Below are 23,138 nucleotides of genomic sequence, written 5' to 3'. Positions count from 1 at the left end.
AACGACCTTTTGTTCATCTAGAGTCCCTTTTACCTTTTATCCAAGGCACTATTGGAGAATCAAAGTCCAGCTTTGGAATGGGAAGGGTGCAATCACAAGTGGAGTTTGATTCTCCAATAGTGTCTGGGATAAAAGGTAATCTATTTGCACAAAAGAGCGTTGTTGTTAGAAGAAATTAAAATTAATTTCGAATTTTCATATTAAATTTTCGAAACTTCGAAATTCGAACAGAGTATACTTTAGTCACCTTGCGAAATAATCAAGAAATGAAAATGTCTCTTTTTTGGTTTTTGAAATAGATCTTCGAATTTTTCGCTTGTGATGATAAAATTCATCTCAAAAATATCGAAAATTCGTTCAGAAAATACTATCAGCGCTAAAGCGTTGAACGTATGAACTTCCGGTAATTTTCGAATATTTGTCTTAGCATGACTTTTTTCAAATTGTTATTCGAAAGAAATTACAGAAACAGCAAAATTTCTTGAGAATGATAAAAAGAAGAAAATGTTTCTTACGGTAGCTAGAATATTCAAAAAAAAAAAATAATAATAATAATAAATATTCATAAAATTGAAATGAAGATAAAATAATTTGTTCTACTGCTACAAAAAAAATTCTGTATTTATTATTGCAGTCGGTGGATATTAAACAAATCTACGATAAGTTCCCGGAGAAAAAGGGAGGCCTTAAGGAATTATACGAAAAGGGTCCACAAAATGCATTCTTCCTAGTTAAGTTTTGGGCAGATCTCAATACAAATGTTCAAGATGAAACGGGTGCCTTCTACGGTGTTACCAGCCAGTGAGTAATAATTGTTCATTATATTTAGTAAATTTTGTTTTTGTCGTTGTTGTTGCTGTTGTGCCTAAGCACAATAATTGTGCAGATGAAGGCAAAAATCTCTAATGATCGTAAATCATGAAATGATTGACGTTAGCTACTTGAGTAACTTCTTACCAATACTTTATGGCAATTGCAGATATGAAAGTAATGAAAATATGGTGATCACCTGTTCAACAAAGGTGTGCTCATTTGGTAAGCAAGTGGTGGAAAAGGTGGAAACGGAATACTCACGGCTGGAAAATGGACGTTTCGTGTATCGCATCCATAGGTCACCAATGTGTGAATATATGATTAATTTCATCCTCAAGCTGAAACATTTGCCCGAGAAATACATGATGAACAGTGTTCTCGAGAATTTTACTATACTACAGGTGAGTGACTTTTGACTGTAATCTTATGTTTTTTCCTCTATTGCAGCTTCTTCTCTCATTCAATTTTACTCTGATGCACAAAATTCACTAGAAAATGTGATCTAATTTGAACCAATGCCAAGAGGCGTACAACTAACAAAATATATTCATATTTATTATTTCTTTTTTTTATTAGATTTATATTTTTTTATTAATATTATTTTTTTTGTATATTCTTTAAGACCTTTCTCAAATGAATCCAAATTCTCTACAATCGGTTAAGAAATACGATCTTTAGAGCCCTGACTTTGAAAACTCAATACATTTCCAAAAAATATGTTTATAGACGGAAGAGGAAAAATGAAATTTAATAATGTGAAATTCAATTTGCAGTAGAAAATTTTCCCGAAGACTATAAACTCAACCCCTATCTTTAATCGTTTAATCTTTAAATTTCGTATAAAAATTAGTTACAGGATGATTGTCAATTCAAAACCAGCTGAATCAGTCTTATCTGGATTTTCAAGACCTTTCCGACGATCTCAAACACGACTCATTCGATTAAAATATACGCTCTCTTGAGCCTTTTTTAACTTTTAACATTAAAAAATCGTTATTAAACTTATCCGGGGCTGTAGGATTAGGATATCCAACAAGACAATTTCATTCAACTTTCACTTTTTTAGAGGTTTAGATCTAGAATTTAAGTAGTACATAGAAATTGATTAATAAACACTTCAAAGAGGTTCCGGTAAATTTCGGCATAGTATAGGATGTATTGAGATGGAGTAGATGGGCGACCTATCATTAGTAAGGTGTCTATATCATATACAGCGTATTAAAATTTCATTGAATTCAATGGAATTTTAAAAATCGAAAATATGGTCTGTGGCCAAATTATTTTCCTTTATAGGTCGGGTCACAGTACAGCGATGGGAAAGTACGATCCATCGTTCGAATGGTCTTGCCTAATCCAAAATTTTCAAAAAATAAATTTTTCGATTTTAACCCTTTAAGGACGATTGTCACTCGTGACCCATAGAGAAAATTATTTTTTTCTAACTACCTAAAGCTCTTTCTTTCCTCGTACGTAATCGGAAAGTAGAAAGTTATAGGAATCTAGGATATTTTTGCAAAACTCCAACAATTTGCTTATATAGTAAATATTTCAGCTCAAAATTGACGAATTTTCAAATGACCGCACTGATCAATGATTTTTATTATTTTTTTTTTATATTTCCAATTTTTTTTTTAAGCGGAACCCTTTTGGGAATAGAAAGTACACTACTCATACATAATATTTTTCATTAGAGTAAAAATTATCATTCATTGGTATCGTTGGAAAAATTACTTAAATTTTTAAGCTATTTTTGTTCATAGAAGCAAAAAAAAACATACCGAATCAGACTGTTGGATTTTCCAGGGCTAGACGTAAGACATTTAATTATTATTGATTTTCGATCAGAAAAAAAGCGTCACGTCCCTAAAGGGTTAACGTCTCTATGGGTTGGGTTGTCGTATGGAACTTCTGTGTTCACGAAGCCTTTCCAAATCACCCAAAAAGCTCAAATTTTCTCAATTAGAACAAAACCCCTATGATAATTTTGTGATCAATTTTTTGGCTCCTTATAGATCGAGTCTGAGCGGTAGGGAGAGAACAAAGTCTTTTTGATCGAAATCACTAGTTGTAAAGCATTTAACTAATTTTCTCGGATGATTCTCGGTCTTATTTTCGATGATTTATGTTTGCTGAGAACTTTTTTAACCAATTCTTTGAAAGTGATGAAATAGCACTTCCCGTAATTGTTAGGTTTTGGTACAAACTTGACATACAGACAATTTCTTTAAGAGTGTGACCAGCATAAATGGCAGTTGACATCAAATATCGTACTATTTTTTTGTTGATCGATAGACAGCATTATTGGCATGGATGCTTTGCTTCTGACCGAAAAATATTGAAAATTTAGTGGAAAATGTATTTCAGTAAGGCCAGGCTAGTACCAATGACAGTGGCGACTGGATAAATTATTATTAGTGATAAAGCGTCAACTTGATCCTCAGTTAAAACGACATATCAATCACCTTAAAAATTAAAAAAAAACACATTTTTAAAACTTTAACCCGGTCACGTTCTTACTAAAAAGTTTGTACCAAGTTATAAGTCTTTACCCCGACTCAAGATCAGGACTCAGCTTGATCGTCTCCCAAGTATTTCAGCCAAAGCTATCCAATAAATTTTACTAAATTAAGTAGATTTTTAATATGAGAAAATATCCCAAACGGACGCAAATTCTTTTCATAAAAGAATTTCAGTAAACGTTACGCCATACTTTCTAAAAAGAGCAATGATTTGACGGGAATAGTAGATTATTTGAAGCCAACTGTCATTTATGTCGAACACGCTTTTAGGTCTTTTTCGATCGAAAGATCTTAGATCCAGTAGGAATGTAATTTTTGTGTCACTGTCATACGTGAGCTCGAAACCTGACAATGCCAATCGAGCTTTTATCTAATATCAGATGAGTTCGAAAATGTAATTATTTGATTTTTATTGAAATTTCTATACTTAATGATATTATGCAAATACAGCCCCCCTTCTTTTTGATTTTTTTTTTATTAAATTCAGTATCATTTGCATTACCAGAGAAAAATCACAAATATGTGAGTTTTGACGTCACGCGAGCTGAAATGACAAAGAATCACATTTTCTAAAAGTTCTCCTGAGATTCTCGCATGCAATTTGTCATATGGCATTACCAGAGCGTTCCAGTAGGGGAATTCTGTAATTTTCGTGGCATTGTCACGCGTGAGTTGGAAACCTGACAATGCCATTCGAGCTTTTTTTTGTCATATCATATGAGTTCGAAAATGCAATTTATTGAATTATTAATGAAATCCCTTTATTTGATAATTTTGTGAAAATACAGTACGTCTTGGTTGATTTGTTTAACAAAATTAATTGTCATTTGAATTGCCAGAAATCTCAAATATGTGACTTCTGACAATGCCACGTGAGCTGAAATGGCAATGTCACGGCTACAGAATCGCATTTTCGAAAAAGCTCTCCTAAGATTCGAACCCAATTTGTCATAAGGCATTTCCAGAGCGTTACAGAATTCCGTTCCAGAAGTCCCCTACAGGTTTGAGGAATTTGAGATCGATCTATGCTATTATAGAGGCTGAGATATAGAGAAAATGATATATGGGGTGTTCCCGGTGTTCCTGAATGACGGAAAGCGTGGGAAACGGGGTGGATCTTACTTAATCATATGATGTCGGCGATGTCGTCCACTCGATTTTCGATATCTCCTTCCTTTCTCTCTCCAGAAGTGTTTGAATTCCGGAAAAACCGATTTTTGACGGGTATCAATATTCGCGATCTACGAGTTTGGGCCCAATCTGACGAGATCGTATTTCATTTCGGATCACAGTAGCTGAGATTGTAAAGAATCTAAGCTAAATCTAAATGAATTTTCAGAGTACAATTGCGTATTAGTAATTTATTCAAAAAGAACAGAAGTTACTTGCCCCATGATTTTTTTCTTTAATTGTTTACTTCTTGTATCTTCTATCATGTTAAGTGTTTTCTTTTTCTTTCCTTCAAAACAATATACGTACATGTGTACTAATTTCGCTCTTACTCATGCAACTGCGAGACTAACATCATTCTCTCGTTGTTTTTTTTTTCTTTTATTGTGACCCTTTTTGGGAATAAAGGTGGTATCAAACAAAGAGACACAAGAGACACTTTTGTGTACTGCGTACGTCTTTGAGGTGTCATCCAGCAATCACGGAGCTCAACATCATATCTATCGCCTCATGAAGGAATAGCCAATCGACAGTAAGACCAGTGTGGACAGTGATGATGGTAGTAGGATTAAAATGGAAAATGATATTTAATATCAGCAATAGCAGACACTCTTCTATTTTCCCACGGTTTTTTTTTTTTTTTTGAACCAACAACAGATAATAGCAAAGTCCCTTTCCAGTTTACTTTTTTTTTATTAATTTTAAATCGTGTTTTATGTCACGCAAATTGATTTTTACAATACTTTATCCCCTCAATATTGTCCTTTTTTTCTCTGTTGTGAATTAAAACATGTTGATGGGATATTTTAGTATTATCCCTAAATTTTTTTTTAATAAAACAAATGTTGATTTTCTCAATTTTTGAATTTTACTTCTAAAACTGAAATGATAGAGAACTTTGGTCATGCAATGCAGATGAAAACCAAGAAATGGAAGTAAATGAAGAGCAAAGAAATAGACAGAGCAAGGAAAATCATTGCAACAAAAAGCAAGATACACAAAAAAAACTGCAACAATAATAAAAATGCTATTAATAACAATAAAATACATAATAAAAAAATATATGTATATTATATGGAAAAGAAATACAATATGAAATTAATTTATTAATTATTGTAATTAGAGCGGAAAGCCATTGCAAGTGAATGAAAGTTGAGAAATAATAAAAATCCACAACAAAATACAACGCTAAGACATTTCATAGACCCCCCTCCCCCTCAAGAATGGAAGGAATAAAAAGAAAACCATTGCAATTCAGTTTTTTTTTAATTTTGTAAATCAATGTGCAAAGAGAAGAAAAAACATGATGGATAGATAAAAAAAGAATAAGAGAAAAATTCATAGTGCCTACAAAATACAACACTAGGATATAGTATTACTAGGATAAATGGAAGTAAAAAAAAAAGAGAAAATAAAATATTTTACGAAAGATCAACCAAGAAGTAGTGTGTTAAATCATGAAAAAAAAATGTCCACAGAAAAAATGAAGTTAGTAAAAAGAAATCACTAAGAACAATAAAATAAAAATAAGACAAAAAAAAGAGTGAAAAATCACAATTGAGTGAAAAGGAGAAAGAAAAACCTATTGAGCATCTTTTAATGAAACACAAAAAATTCAAAAAATAAAAAAATATATATAAAAGAAGAGAAAAAATGATAATCGTAGATAAGAATGTGTATAAAGAAAAAAAATCTATTCTTATTAAAGGTAAGATAAATCATTTTCATGTTGAATAGGAAAAAAAACAAGAAGAAAAAAAAAACAAAACGGCAAACAAGTGTAATATTACCTTTGAATGATAAACTAAATATTTACGAGGCAGAGTGAACTTCCTTAGAAAAGTCCTAATTTTATTTTATTTTATTTTTTTTTAATTTGGCCACAGTGTAATAAACTCAATCAGAAACAGTTTTTTTTCTCAAAAAACTCCTTTGGTGTGCAATATGAGAAATTTTTTCTACATTGAAAATTTTTTATTGATATCATATTTATGACGATAAAAAAACAGCATAACAGAAACTTTTTTATAATTTTACATGACTCTGTTTTCTACATGAAAAGAACTCTATTATTTTTCCAGTGGGATTTTTTTATTTCCATTTTAATATTTCCTTCATATATATATTTTTTAATTTACTGCAATAACTTTTATATTTCAGTCAGACAATACCCAGTAAATCAGTGTCAGTTTACAGAATATCTCTCTATTCCATAAATTCTGATTGTTGAATCACACGAAAATGGAATGCAAATTCAATGGCTGAGAGACTTGCTTTATTCATATATTTATTTAAAAAAAAAACAATTAATTACTATTTATTTTCAGGAGATAGAGGAGACAAAATCGATTGAAAATCACAAACAGTGGGCGGGGCTAAAAATGTTCCGCCCGCACTCACCTGATGAGTAAATCGAGCAAATCCCAATACGAATTCCACTTTCTTTATTACCTAAATGTCTCTCATGTTTATTTGCCTTGGTTTCAGAATAATAAGCCACGCCCCTAAGGGTCTAAATGGGGTCAAACTGATCTATTTGAGCTCTATTTGAAATCCGGCTAATTGGGGAGAGGGACATTTAAATTTATTGAATCTTTAGATGACGTTCGACAAACTGTAAGCTTAGTAAAAAAAAAATATTCATCAACTGTCAATGTTTGACAGCTGTCAGCCGGATATCCAAGTGTCAGATAACGAAGAGCTAAGTGTATACACAGGTCATCTATTCGATATCCGGCTGATTGGGGGACAAACGACATTTATATTTTTTTAATCTACTTACGGCTCTTCGTTGTCCGGCACTTCGTTATCCGGGTGACAGCTGCCAAAATCTGGCGGTTGATGTATTCAAAACGATTTTTTTTAACGAAATATGCAGTTTGTCCAGAGTGAATTAATGTGTCATTTTCATTTTATCAAAGTTTTTGACACACAATCGTGCTACAAAATGAAACATAAACACACCACAAAGAAAATTCTGTTGTTTTTCGACAGAAAACAAATTCCCACAGCAGAAAACATAAAAAAAAACGTTGACCAGATTCAAAAAACCAAAATGTCATTTTGTCCTTACATCAGCAGGATTATATGTTTTATTTGACGTTTATTCAGTTTCAACGGTTCTTGCACAACTCTTCTAAATATTCCCAAGGATAAGCCTGAATCTATTTAGGCCGTACGGTACAATGAAATAATTATGACGATGGCCACACCTTTTAGATCGAGAAAATGTTATCAAATCGAAATTCACATGCTTTACCTTCTCAAATTGTTTACATAAATCTATTTTACTCTTTCGCACTCTTCTTCTTCTTTTGAATATCACATCAAATTAAATTTAGTTCAATCGAATTTTCAGTCCGAAAGAGTGGGATAGACTTATATAAATCATTTCAGACAGTAAGGGACACCAATATTGATTTCATGAAATTTTACCGATCTAAAAGGAGGCCCAGAAGCATAACAGAATCTGATTTTGAATTTTGAGGTTTCCTCATAGTTTCAGATGGACAGAGAAAAATAAAACCAGATAAAGGATCGAAAAGAACAACGAAAAAGAGAAGAACACTTCGTTACTATTTTCTTTTATCCATCTGTAACAGAGAGAAAATTTCAAAGTTCGAAATTAGATTCTGTTCAAAATTATCCCATTGTACGCAATAGAATTTTTTACTCATAGGTTTGATTTTGTTAATTAAGAATCTAAACCTGGCTAAAAGCATAAATTTCCCTGCTAGATATTCGGACTTTTATTTCGTTTTTATTTTTTTAATATTCTTTATTTAGCTGGGTTTCAATAAACATTTTTTTATAAATTGAAAATACTAATTTATAAGAAACAAGGGTAACTGTACCAAATTTCGACCAGCTTGCAATCTCGGACACTTCTTGTTCTTTTCTGCCCTTAAATTTTCACGAACTTTTAATTTTTTCATATTTTAGTGATTATACAATGCAAAAAAATACAAAATTAGCAATTAACGGGCTTGCTATCAGTCTTCTTGTAGCAGTCAAGTGCTGCAATTAATCTGAATATTTTTCTCTTAGCAAAAATCACAGGACACTACTGTCCTGGGTCAATAAATTATTTATTTATTTATCATATTTTTTTTTTTATTAAGGCTGCTATTCTGCCATCTTTATAATTTTGTAAGATTTTGCGGAATTTGGAATTCTTATTAGAGTCAATCCAAGATTGAGCAATTCTGCCGCCAAGAAATTTTATAGCAAAAATCGAACAAGATATAAAAAGTTTGGAGACTTGTCGGGCAGCGTCATCTGCGGAATTATTTGACTGTGTGCTTACAGTTGTTTGTTATTTTTCACGAAAAAAGCATTAAAATATCTTTAAAGGTAATTATATTCAATTCAACCTTGACAAAACTTTCACTTTATAAAATTTAAAAGTACCTCTAAACTTTCCTTGGATAGTACAAGAAAATGTATGGAACTGTCAAAGAATTTTTGGATGAATTGAAAAATTCTTGGATGTATAATATGATAATTTGAAAATTTTGTTGGAGACTTTATAACAACGTCTAAAATATTTGGAGAGTACTAATATTTTAGAACTTTATATTTTTTCTGTGAGAATACCAAATTTCTTAGATCTTGCTCAGTTACAAAATTATAAAGATGGCAGAATAGCAGCATAAGTACACTGAAAAAAAAACGGGGGTGCGATTAACTTTTTTTCCGCATAAGTTTAACGCTTTTTAGGTGTAAAAATATATCAACATTTTTTAATGTTAAATTTACACCTTTTGTTTGAAGGGTAAAATGAACATGAAAAAGGTAACTTTAACCCCTAATACACCTGAAAAGCATAATATTTACATGGATTTCGGATCAATACTACAGGGTAAAATAAACATTTCCGGAATGTTATTTTAACTTTTTCGGATTTCTCTCAATGTTAGAAATCTTCGTAGTAGACGGATCGTTTCGAAAGCTCCCTGTATTTTTGAAAATGAGAAAAACCCAAGGGGTAACTCGTATTGAGAAACCCTTGCCAGTTTTCTGAGAAACGCTTCGCGAAACCTGAGAATTTAACTCGAGAAACGAGAAACCCTTACCCTTGGGAGTAAGTTACCTCTTGGAAGAAACGCCCACTCAATTAATTATTAGTACATTATAAGTACTCGACCTAATTCCCCTGTTTTTTTGTCACTTGTCCATACGCTACGATATGAAGAAATGTCTACGTTTCGTCCACTTTGTGTCATTTCTGTAAAAGTTAAAATTGAATTCAATCCATATTATTTATTCATCGAAAGAACGCATTCTTCTTTCGTTGCGGCCATTGCCGTCTTAGCGTTGCTTCCAACGAAATCCGGGACGAAAACGATGGAAAATGCCGTGTCTTGTTTTGCAATCCTAAGATTGTTTGGAAGTCTGGACTGAGCAAACTGTGATGCTTGGAGCCAAGCCTATAAGGCTGTTCGGGTCTAAGGCTAACAATAAATCATATTTAGAGGGAAATGGGGTACCTTTGAAAGTAGGGTACCTTTGAAATTGGGATTTTTCACTTATTTTTAAATAAAATTGATCCCTATCGTGATATAATTTAACTCCACAAATAGATTGTGAAGCTACATTACATTATGATATAGCTCAGTTCCATTTACAAATAGGAGAAAATCCTAATTTCAAAGCTGCCCACATGCAACGGTGCCCCACTTCCCCCTACATTGAGGTCAGGAGACCTCTAAAGGCTATTGGGTCCATTTCAGCCAAAACATGGCAGACTTATACCCTCGTTATATGACGTACATATCTAGCCAGGTTTTGTTATTTGCAATAAAATTTCTTTTTGGGGCGTGGCCTATATTTTAATTCACGCAATTACTTCAAACACCTCAATTGGTTTAACAGAGTAAATAATTAGATATCTCAAGGCTCAGGATTGGAATTTTGGTCTTTGTCTGATCTTCGTATCTCCAAAAGGGGACGTGTGCTGAAATTATTTATGGGCGGAGCTTTTTTGGAAGTTCCAAACTACTTGCTTGAGTACTGGTTCTTAAGAATAAATACAGCATTGAAATGTTGGTTAAAAAATTGAGATAGTTATTGAAAAATAGTTCATTCGCATAAAATAAATATTTACTAATTTTCTTCTCTTGACTAATCTGTATAATATTTTTAAAAGTTTCTCAGATATTTTATTTGCATTCTGTCTTTCTTTTCAAAAAGAAAAGTATACACTATACTGTATACAAATTAATGAAATGGTAAAGATCGGATGTGACTTTGATTATTATTTGTCACATAAAAATTTTTGTAAAAGGAGAATGATTAATTTTTAATTAAAGATTAGCTCCCCACCGCTAATTTAAAAAAAAAAGAAAAATCGAGAAAAAACGATTTAAAATGAAAAGAAACTATGATTAAAAAAAATTGTAGATGATGATTTTTATTTAAGAAAAATCACCTTTTAGTTTTTCATTTATTACTATAGACATTAGTGAAGAATACGAAGAGGAGGAAGAAAAGCTGTAAGTGAGAGAAAGAGAGAAAGAAGGGAAAAAGTGTTTACAATATATTAGTAATTTCATTAAAATGTAGTTAAGTACGAGATAGTAATTGATGAGATAAGGATAAATGTGAAAGAAAGAGCCTCTAGTACTTTTGCCATTTTGATCTTTTTTTTTAATAACCCTTAATTTAATTAAACAAAATCTTATTTAATAATTTAGTAATTTTATTTGTAATGTATAATCTTCTTGATTATCTCTGATTCTGCCTCAACTAGGTTGAAAAAAAATATATTAAAACAAATGAATAAATAGAAGAAAATGAAACGTCCTGAACTTTTTAATTATTTTTTGCTTAAATTTATTAAGAAAATAAAATGATATAAAAGAAAAGAAAAAATAACTAGAAGAAAACTCTAACTTTTATGTGATTTTAGAATCATTTTATCTTGTGTAGTTTTTTTTTTTAATTTAATGAAAATGAGAGAAGAAAACTTTAATAATTATAATTTTAATAAGCGACACAAGTGAAAATAGTATAAAATAAAAAAATAGTGAAAATCACATAAAATAAAAGAAATTCTAACTAAAAAATAAACTGATCTCGTTTTTAATCAAGTATAAATTAATGTGTGAGAAAGTTAAGAGCAAAACCACAATATTACTATTTACAATTCAATTGGCCATTTTTTTTAATTATTAAATCTTATTTTAATTCGTAGATTTTTTTTTTAAAAGAAAATATCTTCTTATCTTATACAAATAGAGTTGGTAAATTTCAAGAAATTTCATGAATTTCCGCCTAACGTAGATGGCGACTGCTGTGAAATTTCTGAAATTTTACCATCTCTATATACAAATGACTTTGCAACTGAAAAAAGGAAAGAAAACAACTAAGTTGAGTGGAAGAAAGGTTAGAGAGGAAATCTTAAGAGAAACCCTATTTTTTGCGTGAATTATACATGATAATATTGCAACTTTATTTTATAAATAAAATTGAAGATAATTTTTCTTTTTGTGTTTGAAGCAATCTTTTTTTTTCTCTAAATATTCTTCAGTGGCAGGAGATGCGGTAATACCTTGTATTTCCTCTTGAAGATAATGTTGCAATAATTGTATTTTAACTTTTGTACATATAGATTTAAAACAAAAGAAAAGAAAAAATGATGAAAAATGTTTAAGAAGTGTATGAATGCTCTTATATCTATAAAATTTATAAATAAAGTGTCAAAGTAAATAATGATGGATTTTTAATTTTGCTTGGTGGAAAATTCTTCTGGATGAACGCTATTTGCGAAAGAGAAAAGGTTTGTAAGAAAAAGTTCGTCGAAAGTTTGTTAAAACCAAGGAGAGTTATTACAGTCAGAAGCAAGATATATCTTTGGATTGAAGCATCTTGAAAATAAGCCTTTTCGTCTTATATTTTTAAATGGATCTTTAACTTACCGTACCATGATATAGTTTAGCTTCACAAATCAATTGTGAAACTAAATTACATTATGATAAGGCAAAGTTTCATTTAAAAATAGGAGGAAAATCCCTATTTCAAAGGTGCCTAATTCAAGGATACCTCACCCCATTTCCCCGTACGTTGAAAGTTAATGGAAAATATCAAATACAGTGGGACCTCGATAGAGTCAACCACCGATAGAGTCAATCTCCAATAGAGTCAACAGCTTTTTTTTTTACTCTACGGTCTCCTATAGTGTCAACTTTTGGACCCAAATTGACTCCGATGGAGTCAACTTTTCTTTTATTATTGAATTAACAATATTTTATTATGATATTATGATCTTTTCGAAATTAAAACTAGTATTTTTGTGTATCAATGTAACACTTTGAATACAAGAAAAAAATATTTATGTAAGGACATTGTAATTTTATGATAAAAATCGCGAAAATAATTTTATTTTCGTGATTTTAGGCTTTTTGGCCGATTTAAATTTCTCTTGTTTTTTTCTCTCTTATAAGAGCAATATAAGGAATTTTGAACCATCATTAGTTTTGAAGTGAATAATATTATTGCACAAACAAAAAAATATGAACATAAGTTACATTAAAATATGAACTTAAATTACTTACAATTAATATGATAAACGTACAAGATGCTAGATTTTTATAGAGTAACATAGTGAAGAAACCTTTCCGAAATTTATTAAAACTTTTTGAAGAACTTTCTTGTTTAAAACAATTTACATGATAAACGATCACAAAAATTACTATTCTAAAGAAAACGTTTAAATTTATTTAAATTAAATTTTTAATTTAAAAGATCAGTATCAGTATAGTAAAAAAAAACTAGCAACAAAAAATTAAAAGTGGTCAGCAAAAAACTGTAAAAACTTCCTTCTTTTTGTACATTTAAAATTTAAGTGCTGAATGAACATGGCAGACTTATCCCCTCGTTATATGACGTACATATATCTAGCCAGGTTTTGTTATTTGCAATAAAATGTCTTTTCGGGGCGTGGCCTATATTTTAATTCACGCAATTACTTCAAACCCTTCAATAGGTTTAACAGAGTAAATAATTAGATATCCTAAGGAGCAGGATTGGAATTTTAGTCATGATAATTTGTCTGATCTTAGTATCTCCAGAAGGGGGCGTGTGCTGAAATTATTTATGGGCGGAGCTTTTTAGGATTACTTATATTACAGAACACGAGGAAAATGAGAAAAAAAAAGATTTTATTGCTCTTTTTGTGAAGCTTAGAGCCATCGTTATGGCATAATGAAAAGAACTATCAATCTCTTCTTTAATACGCAAAAAGTTTACAAGGAATTCTTGTTAATAACGTTTATTGCATTAGAATTTTCAATTATTAAGTATCTATCGGAGTTTTTATAAAAAAAAAATGAAAAAAAATCTTTAAGACACTATTTTCCTTATCTTAATATCGCGGGTGGACTATCGTGTTGAATTTATCAATGATCTAATACAAAAATACAATAGTACCGTTTTATATCAAAATTTCACATTTTAATTGATTAGATTTAATAGAGTAAATAGGCCTGGAAGTAATTAGTTGACTCTATTGAGGTCCCACTGTATAATCAATTATTAATTTGAAAAAGCTCAAATTTGCCAAGTTCATTTACAGACATGCTTTAGACGGGTGGCAGCCAAAATCCCGAAAGCCAAAATCCCGAAAGCCAAAATCCCGAACGCCAAAATCCCGAAAAGGCCAAAATCCCGAAAGCCAAAATCCCGAATTTTTAAAATCCTGAAAGGGATGAAATTATATGGAGGAAAATGTTTAGAATAATTTCCCAAGACACAGAAGATTTCCCTTTGCCTCCAGCAAGAGCGAGTGCAATCGTGGGAGTAAGCTATGATACTTTTAAGAATTCGGGATTTTGGCTTTCGGGATTTTGGCGTTCGGGATTTTGGCTTTCGGGATTTTGGCTTTCGGGATTTTGACCGGGACCCGCTTTAGACATGTAGCTTAAAATTCTTTATTTTCTTAACAGGAAAGATTTTTGGGAAAATGTTGAGGATTAGGCATTGATCGCCCCTTTAAGAAAACGGTCAAATGTCTTATTTTCGACTGTCAATTAATGTTGATCAGGATCGCCAGTGGATCATAACCATTGCATTCGGCTCGAAGGACCAAAAACTGTTTGGGGTCTTACCTTGAAGGAGACATATAAATTGTGCTTAGTAAGGCACCCTTCCAATGACTTCAAAACATTATCCACAAGTTCACACTTTTAAGCAAGAAAATAACCACAAATTAGTCTAAATATTTCCCTCTTGCACTTCCTGTGCTTATGTCACTTTAGCTTCAAAGAAAATGACAAAAAATGTTTGTGTGTTGCCTCTTGATGCTATTCTTTGAATTTTTGTTGTCTCCGTGAAATTAGTTTCTATTAATTCAATAAAAATCTTAATTTTTCAACAGCACTTTTCACACACTTTCATCTTCTACTTAGGTAAAAAGGAGAAAAGGAGGGATCAAAGATTGCCAAGGGGGAGATATTAGGGTCAGAAGTGGTGTACAGGTGAAAATGAAGTGCTTGGAAGCCTTTGGAAGTGGGAGTACTCGTATATAAAGTCTTCTCTGTCTAATTCCGTATTTTTCATACTACGTTACTTTTAGTTGAGATTTTTAATTCGGGCGGCAAACTAAAAAGGTTTGTTGAAATTTTCAAGTTCGATTATGACAATAAATGGAGCAAATACGCTAAAATTTATTATAGCTTAATTTATGTCGTAATTTTTCCGAGGAAAATATTTAGTTGAATAGTAATTTTCCTTAATTTTTAGAGGAATTTCAAATTCATGTAGTGGCTCGCAAATAATGACATAGATATTGCAGTTGACTTTCAATCAATTTTATATATTTTTTTTTAATTTATAGTATTCGTGGGACTTTTTCGCGAATGTCGTTAAATAGGTTACCTCCACCATTTTTTGTTTACCTTTTTGTATACTCTGGAAAGATTTTAGTGTATTACATCTCTTCAATGCCAAAAGTATTCGACAAAAAATAGATTTGTGCTTTTGAGGACTATTACAAAAGAGGAACGAAAAGGTGCATTTGTAATATTTAATGCTAGACTAATTTTGAAAAGGTCTAAGTGATGAACTTTCATTAAAGAAACATTTTAGGCGTTTATTTAGATCGCATCTTTGATCTAAGGATGATTAAAAAGTGGCTTTGAAAATTTAGAAATAAGGATTTATTTTTCGAAATATCTATTCCATTTTAAACAGTCTCTAATATTGATGCCAATATTGTGAGTATCTTAGTGGAAGAAAATTTGTGAATAACAATTAAAGAGATTGTTAAAATGTTGGAAAACAATAATTAAATCGTATTTCGTTATTTAGAAAATCTTGAATGTGTTTGAAAGCTCAATATATGGGTGCCACATACTTTGACTGAAAAGAATAAGGAGGTCTTTATGAATGTGGCCATTTTTCTCCTGATAAGTTGCAATAAAAAAATCTTTTCTGGATTGATTGGTGACCAGGTCATGAGGAATTAATCTAATACAACAATAGCGAAAAAGATCCTTGAAAAAATAGCCAAGCTTGTTTCAAAAGTTGATTAGCAAACATCAAAAACTTTTCCAAAGTGTGAAAAATGTTTTAATTTTAAAGGATTTTAAAAATATGTATAAATATAAATGTCTTGAGATTTTTTAAGAATTTTTCTAATTAGATTTTTCATCAGATTAAGTAAATTATTGATTTCTAAGTATGAGAAGTGTATGAAGTGCAGGAAGGTACTGGAAGTATTGCAACATTTTTGAGAGTGTTGCGAAGTTTTGGAAGTGCGCAGGCCTCTTTCCATACAAGTTATGGAAGTGCCTGGAAGTGGTGTGTACATTTTCACCAAATATCTCCCCCTTGAAGATTGCGGATGTAAAATGTTACTGTTGTTTTTGGGACAGTGGAAGGAGCAAAAGAGAGCTAGCCATAAAAACACTTGATGGAAGGAAAAATATTATTTTTTGCTAAAGTTGATTGACAATAACCTAATTTGTAATTGCTACAAGTATCTGGCCAAATTTAATTTCCTTAACGCACCTTTTATTTGTTTTATTTTCTCACTCTATCAATTTTTTAATAAAGAGGATGTTTACTTTTTGGCGGGAAATCATGAAATCTCTTCGTTGAATATTGAACTGACAGCATAACTTTCAAAACTGACAGCATCATCCAGCCCAGACAGAAACTTTGTCGGGCTCCTTAAAAAAAAGTTATTGGGACAGTTTTGGGACAATCAAATTCACGTGTTAGTCTCGCTTTTTGCCTTGTTTTATTAGTTAATTCTTATTAAATTACGATTATTTTTGTTTAAAAATGCAGCACGACGATGTGAGTATCAGAGGCTTATAAAATTAGGTTGAATCTCTTAAGAAAAACAGAGTTTTCTTATGTTTTCTGTGATCATAACCTAAAAATTGCTATGTTTTGATTTTCAGGTTGTTTGGAGCATTATCAACAAATCCTTCTGCTCACACAAAGTCTCGTAAGGTCTTGCTGCTATTGAGATTCCATTGAGGTCATTAATCTTTGGGATTATCTCTTACAGGACAGCCACTCAGAGATTCTGCCGGCATGAGTACAATCTGACAGGGCTGTGTGGTCGCTACACGTGTCCCCTGGCCAACAGTCAATATGCCACTGTCCGGGAGGAGAATGGGATAGTGTATCTGTACATGAAGACAGCCGAAAGGGCTATGTTTCCCAGCAAAATGTGGGAGAAGGTGAAATTGTCGCGTAACTTTGAGAAAGCCATCCATCAGATAAATGAGAATCTGCTGTTCTGGAACAAATACATCATCTCCAAGTGCAAACAGCGCTTCGTGAAGATCACACAGTACCTCATCCGGATGCGAAAACTCCGGCTGCGGAGACAGAAGCTGCTGGTGCCGCTGCAGCGAAAGATCGAACGCCGAGAGAAGAGACGCGAAGTCAAAGCCCTGGTGGCAGCAAAATTGGACAATGCCATTGAGAAGCAGCTGCTGGAGCGACTGAAGAAGGGCACCTACGAGGACATTTACAATTTCCCACAGAATATCTTCAACAAAGCGTTGGAGAGTGAAAAGGTGGATGATGAGGATGAAGAAGAGGAGGAGGATGATGAAGAGCAGGAGGGAGAGTCAGAGAAAGAGATGGAGATCGAGCCAGAAGTGGAGAGGGAGTTAGAACTGGACACGGAATATGTGGAAGCGGAGGATGATGACGATGAGATGGAATCTGAGGCAGAAAGTGAATCAGGAATGCGGGAAGCAGCAGAAGTCGACAGTGACTTTGAATCTTCAGAAAATTCGGACATTGAGGTAAGTACGAGCAGTCTGCAAAGTTTTCTGTTTCTCCATGACAGATTTTTTCCCAATCAAAACCGAAAACAAAAAATCACAAAAAATGCGAAAATAAAATTGACAAAACAATTTTCTCCATTTTTTTGGTACTGAAAAGATCGCAGCTCTAGATCTGCTGAACAGACTTAAATCTGACCTAGGCAAAAAGAAAAGGCAATTTAAAGACCTTTACTTTTTCTTAAGTCAGAAATAAATCAGTTCAGAAGAACTGGAGTTACGATCTATTGAGGATGAAAAACCAGCGAAACTTGTTGTGACTTTTACAACGAAAAAGTCTTAGCCACTTTAAATAATTAATTATACGGATTAGAGAAATACAAAAAAAGTCAGTGATAAACCTAGATCAGTTTATAAAGGTGTGATTTTTACATTGCAAATTCGGTTTTTGGACAAAATATAAAGATTCTTTTTTTATTTGGAACTACACTGAGAAAAAAAAGAGGGTGCGATTAACTTTTTTCCTCATAACTTTAACACTTTTTAGGCGTAAAAATATATTAACATTTTTTAATTAAATTTTACACCTTTTTAAGGGTAAAATTAACATGAAAAAGGGAAAGTTTAACCCCTAATACACCTAAAAAGGGTAATATTTACACCGATTTCGGATCAATACTGCAGGGTAAAATTAACATTTCCGGAATGTTATTTTAACTTTTTCGGATTTCTCTCAGTGTAGTATTAATTTTATTCAATTTACACAAAAGTATATGATAAATTGTAAGTCAATTTTCTCGAAAACCCTCAAAGAGCTCTACAAAAGTATATACAAATATTCGAAAAATCATAGTATGATTTCTATATAATCTAAAAAAAATATGGCATAGTGTCCCAGACTTTGCGAAATGCTCGAACTTAGATGCTACACCTCAAAAGTATTTCGCAACATTTACCATTTACCGGTTCTCAACCGATTCAAACCGATTCATAAATCATTCACATGAGTCTCCAAAATTCTTTTAAAAAAAGTAATACAATTAATATTCGGATAAAAATTAGTTATCGGCCATGAACCAGTTCAGAACCGATTGAAACTGATTCACTTTTATAGAAAAATCCAAGACCTTTCCAAGGAGCCCAAACGTGACCTCATTTGCTTGATAAATGCGCTCTCTGGTGTCTTTTTAAGCTTTGACCTTGAAAAACTGATCAGGAATGATTCATCGGTATTTTCGCACATTACCATATGTCCGCCTGGGTAATCTCTAAAACATATCCAAAAATTAAAAAAAATCGCACGACGCGTTTTCGAACAGTCTCAAAAAACCTGGTTTTGGTTTTGTAGTTTAAAACTGTTGAAAAATTCTAAAAATTACCACTATTATAGTGCGATTATAGTTTTTCACACTATTATAGTGTGAAAAAATACACAACTTTATGGTATTTTTTGTGACATGATCAAAAATTAACACTATTATAGTTGGATCATAATTTTTCACACTATTATAGTGTGAAGCCTTGTGTATTTCAACCAAAGTTGTTGAATTTTTAAACAATAGTTGTGTAAAAATTGTTGAATTTCCTTTTGAGACTTATACTTCAGTCGAGATGCTTTTCATTGGGCGAAAGTCATATACACAGTAAAAAAAAATAACACTATTATAGTGTGTAATCTTTCAAACCACTATTATAGTGTTAAATTTGGAAATAATATTTAATTCTTAATTGCGAAACAGGCACCTCTCATTTTCGTCATGAGAGATGCTCCAAACATCTACCCTGCAAATTTGAGACTGATCAGAGCGAGTTGACCAAATTGCTGATTACAAAAGGTGTGATTATGTAAGAATCACGCCTAATTAAAAATAAGCAGTAAAAAATATGGTCATTATTGTAAAAGAAAACTAAATGGTCAGTAGAAATATTTGAGATGATCAGTAAAAATTTTAAAAGTGGTCAGCAAAAAAACTTAAAATTCAGCAGAAAAAAATAAAATGATATCATTTTAATTTTGACTGATCATATTTTGTTTTCTTCTGCTAATTTTTAAAAATTTTTCAGTCATCAAGTCGAATATTTCTACTGATCGGTTTGAAATTTTTACTGCTCATTTTTAACTTTTTACTGGTCGTTTATTTATTTATTTTTTTTGATCTAGCGCCTCTAGCGATGAACATTCAAAATTGCAACGCTAGTAACACCTTTTTTTACGAATATTTAATTTCTAAAAATTAATATCGCAATAATATAATTTTATATCATCTTGTTATAGTATTATGTACTAAAATTTTAGTATGTTTAAAATTTTGACGCTTGTGAAAAATGCAGTTAAAATAATCATTTTTTACTGCTCGAACTCAGAGAGAGAGCAGTTATATAGTCGTCTTTTTTTAACTTGTATCCGTCCTGGAGCTTAAACGGCTAAACGGTATATCGACTTCCGGTCTTCGATGATCCCCAATTAAAAAAAAAACAATATCTTCAGACTTCCCCCCTCTATTCCCTCCAGAACCATACTTTTTGGTTTTCCTCAAAATTAGCCCAAGCTTTTTCAATCATTTTCAGATATGTATTAGAGCTAGCCCAGGCGAACATTTCGCCCAAACATAACTAGGGTAAATAGCCTAATTCAAAACCATTTCCAGACGCTTTAGTTTCGACAGAAGATTCCACACATTAAGTTCATATTTTTTCTGAAGAGAATTACATAAATTTGCTCCTTGACTCTTCTAGAATGTTTCTGTTTAGTCAAAATTCTTTAGATATAATTTGAAAACTTCTTAAATACAAGAAAAATACGCGAGCGTAAAATGCTTCTATTGGAAACAAAATTAATCTAAATGGAGACAAGGGAAGTTTCTAATTGGAGACAAACAGTGTAAGTGAAACCGCGACGAAAGGCTTCCAAAACCTTGTTGAGTTGCTCCTGAATGCATAATTTGTTCTTATTCCTGGTCTTTTCTCCTTTCCCATCTAAAACAATAAGAAAATCTCTTCAAAAAATCATATTCCCTGGGTTTCCTATTGAAGCATTTGCAGACACTTCAGAAAAACACTTTTTGTTCACGAAATAGGTAATTATTTCATTTGAAAACTTCACGTACCGTTAACAATAAAGATTAGCACTTAATTCAACGAAAATTATCCAGAAATATGACATAAATGTTAAACAAAACGAATAAACAACAGTCACCATATTGTGTTTTTCATTGGAAAACATGGTCGTTCTATGAAAAATTCGATGGTTAAAAGGTACACTTTAATTTTTTTCTGAGAAATTAACAAATTAGAATCTGTGACTATGAATGGATTTTTGCTTTATTTGGAGCAAAATTAACTAAATAATGAAACTGTGGTATAGAAAATATATAAATATAATAATTTAGTACTGTATTTATCGTGAAAACAATTATATTTCCATTTGTAGTAGCGAAAATTTTCCATTTGGAGCAGGATTTGAATTAGTTTAATTTACCCTAAGACCGGAAATTTCGCCATTTTGAATTATCGAAGGTCAAAGGTCAACCACTTTGAAAGACTCATTTTTCAACCGATTTGGTTTAATTTGGATTTTTTGGAAGGGTATTGAATTTTCGAACCCGGCTGGATCGGTCTTGAACGGTAATGAATCGGTTAAGTACCGATTTTTTAATAATTTTACATCCCCAATAATTAATATTCCCTAAAAATAAAGTTTTTTCGGTTTTTCTCAAAATTGGCCCAAGCTTTTTCAATGATTTTCGGATATTTTTTAGAGGTAGTCCAGGCGAACATTTCGTCCAAACATACCTACGACCGGAAAATCCGCCATTTTGAATTATTGATGGTCAAAGGTCAATCACTTTGCAGGGCCCAGTTAAATTTCGATTTTTTGGAAAGGTATTGAAATTTCGAACCTGGCTGCATCTGTTTTTATCGGTAATGAATCGGTTAAGTTCCGATTTTTTGATTTTCAAATGCTTTTGTCATATGAATCAATTCGATCTCTAGTAGATCAGTAAGCACAAAAAGATCATGCGAAAAACGCGAAAAACTAATTCACGGAGAACTCTATCTCGTGAGTTCGAGCTTTCCGCAAAGCTGCTGGGACACTTTGCCACCCTTTTTTATTAAGAAGTAGATTTGCCAATATATCCAGCATTGTACATTTTTATCCCGAATATTTCACAGCTTCTGTTTGATGAATTGTGATAAAAAATTTTTTTACTAAATTTACAAGAAAAAGAAAAGATAAAAACAAAATAATTTCACAGAGAATAAAAGGTCTCAGTCACAAAGCAGTAAATGCTGCAATTAAATCTACAATTTCCCCATTATAATTTTATAAAAACAAAAAAAAAGAGTGGCACCTAAAAAATTGTCATTAAGCTAATGGGTTTCATAGCGACCATTTTTAAATTTTTTGTACAATCTCTCGTAAATAATATCCTTCATATCAAATTTATTGCCGAATTGAAACATAAGAAATCTAACAAAGTGTTTTTTTTTATTATTACAAAATTATTGTAAAGAATTGATTTTCCATGATGACAATGAATTTAAAAGAAAGAATCGGTTTGATAAGACATTTCTTCAAACAAGGTTTTTTGGATAAAAATGGAATTTGCATGAAAAATGTGGAAGGCAAGAAATCACCGAAACTTCTTCGCACTATTCTCTCCCTCCCAATGATCATTTTTTCATTCATTCTTGGACGACACATTGATGCTTTTAGTTTCGAAGCATCGTGCTCAGCCGACTGGTAAACAACGTTTTAGTTTGCGGTGGAGCACGGTTAAATGAAATTGTAGTTTTTGCGCTCTGTGAGGTGGTTTTTGTGTTGGGAAAAAATTGTTTGTGATATTGAGAACTTTGTGCGTGTTTTGTCATTTGGACGAATTTTCTGTTGAAAGGGGAAAAAAAGAGTGAATAAATTTGGTTTTTGCAGGATATTGAGGGCCCAAGTGGTTCAAAGGGCAAGATCAAGGGACAATTTGTTCGGGCAAGAAGGACAAAACCCAAGGTTGAGATTGAATATGAAGTGGATAGGACTCAAGCGAGGGAAAGGATACATCAATGAGGTGAGAAACGCATCATTTCCTCTCTCAAGAGTTATTCAATAAAAATTCTTGTAAATATAAATTGCATTTATATTGCAAGACCGGCATGGAAGCACTTTGTGTGGTGTTTACTCAAATGTTACACAAAAAAAGCAGAAGAAATCATTTTTAAAACATTTATTTTTGCTGTTTGTGCGAAAATTAGAGAAATTATTGCCAATTAGTGAAGATTTCGTAAAAAAAAGGGAGAAAAAGTGCGAAAGTGAACACGTGAAAAATGTTATTTTGTGAAGCTCTAATGAATTTGTGGAACCTGTGATTCTAGTGGAAACCTATTTTATCAATTT

The 23,138-nt window shown here is 31.8% G+C and overlaps 2 protein-coding genes across 3 annotated transcripts in view; both read left to right on the top strand.

Annotated features, from left to right (window-relative positions):
• The window catches only part of LOC129808175 (protein scalloped), an 89,293-nt gene extending 77,588 nt beyond the window's left edge, over window positions 1–11,705 (top strand). The window contains exons 7-9 of the mRNA XM_055857941.1: window positions 635–801; window positions 980–1,214; window positions 4,911–11,705. Of these exons, the coding sequence (XP_055713916.1) occupies window positions 635–801; window positions 980–1,214; window positions 4,911–5,024 (516 nt within the window). The 3' untranslated portion in view covers window positions 5,025–11,705. The remainder of the gene's footprint in view (window positions 1–634; window positions 802–979; window positions 1,215–4,910) is intronic.
• A 4,974-nt stretch (window positions 11,706–16,679) lies between these two features.
• LOC129808146 (protein MAK16 homolog) lies at window positions 16,680–22,873 on the top strand. Of its 2 annotated transcripts, XM_055857906.1 has the most exons (4): window positions 16,680–16,802; window positions 16,910–16,956; window positions 17,020–17,770; window positions 22,680–22,873. In XM_055857906.1, the coding sequence occupies exons 1-4, from the start codon at window positions 16,788–16,790 to the stop codon at window positions 22,809–22,811; spliced, it is 945 nt and encodes a 314-aa protein (XP_055713881.1). In that variant the 5' UTR covers window positions 16,680–16,787; the 3' UTR covers window positions 22,812–22,873. The 2 variants fall into 2 exon arrangements, with proteins under 2 accessions (XP_055713881.1, XP_055713879.1); XM_055857904.1 differs by lacking the exon at window positions 22,680–22,873 and having other exon boundaries at window positions 17,020–21,989.
• Window positions 22,874–23,138: the final 265 nt, after the last annotated feature.

This window comes from Phlebotomus papatasi, chromosome 3 (genome assembly GCF_024763615.1).
Source record: "Phlebotomus papatasi isolate M1 chromosome 3, Ppap_2.1, whole genome shotgun sequence".
Classification (NCBI taxonomy): Eukaryota; Metazoa; Arthropoda; class Insecta; order Diptera; family Psychodidae; genus Phlebotomus; species Phlebotomus papatasi.
Note: the sequence above shows the minus strand (reverse complement) of the source record. Positions and strands in the feature narration are given on the sequence as shown.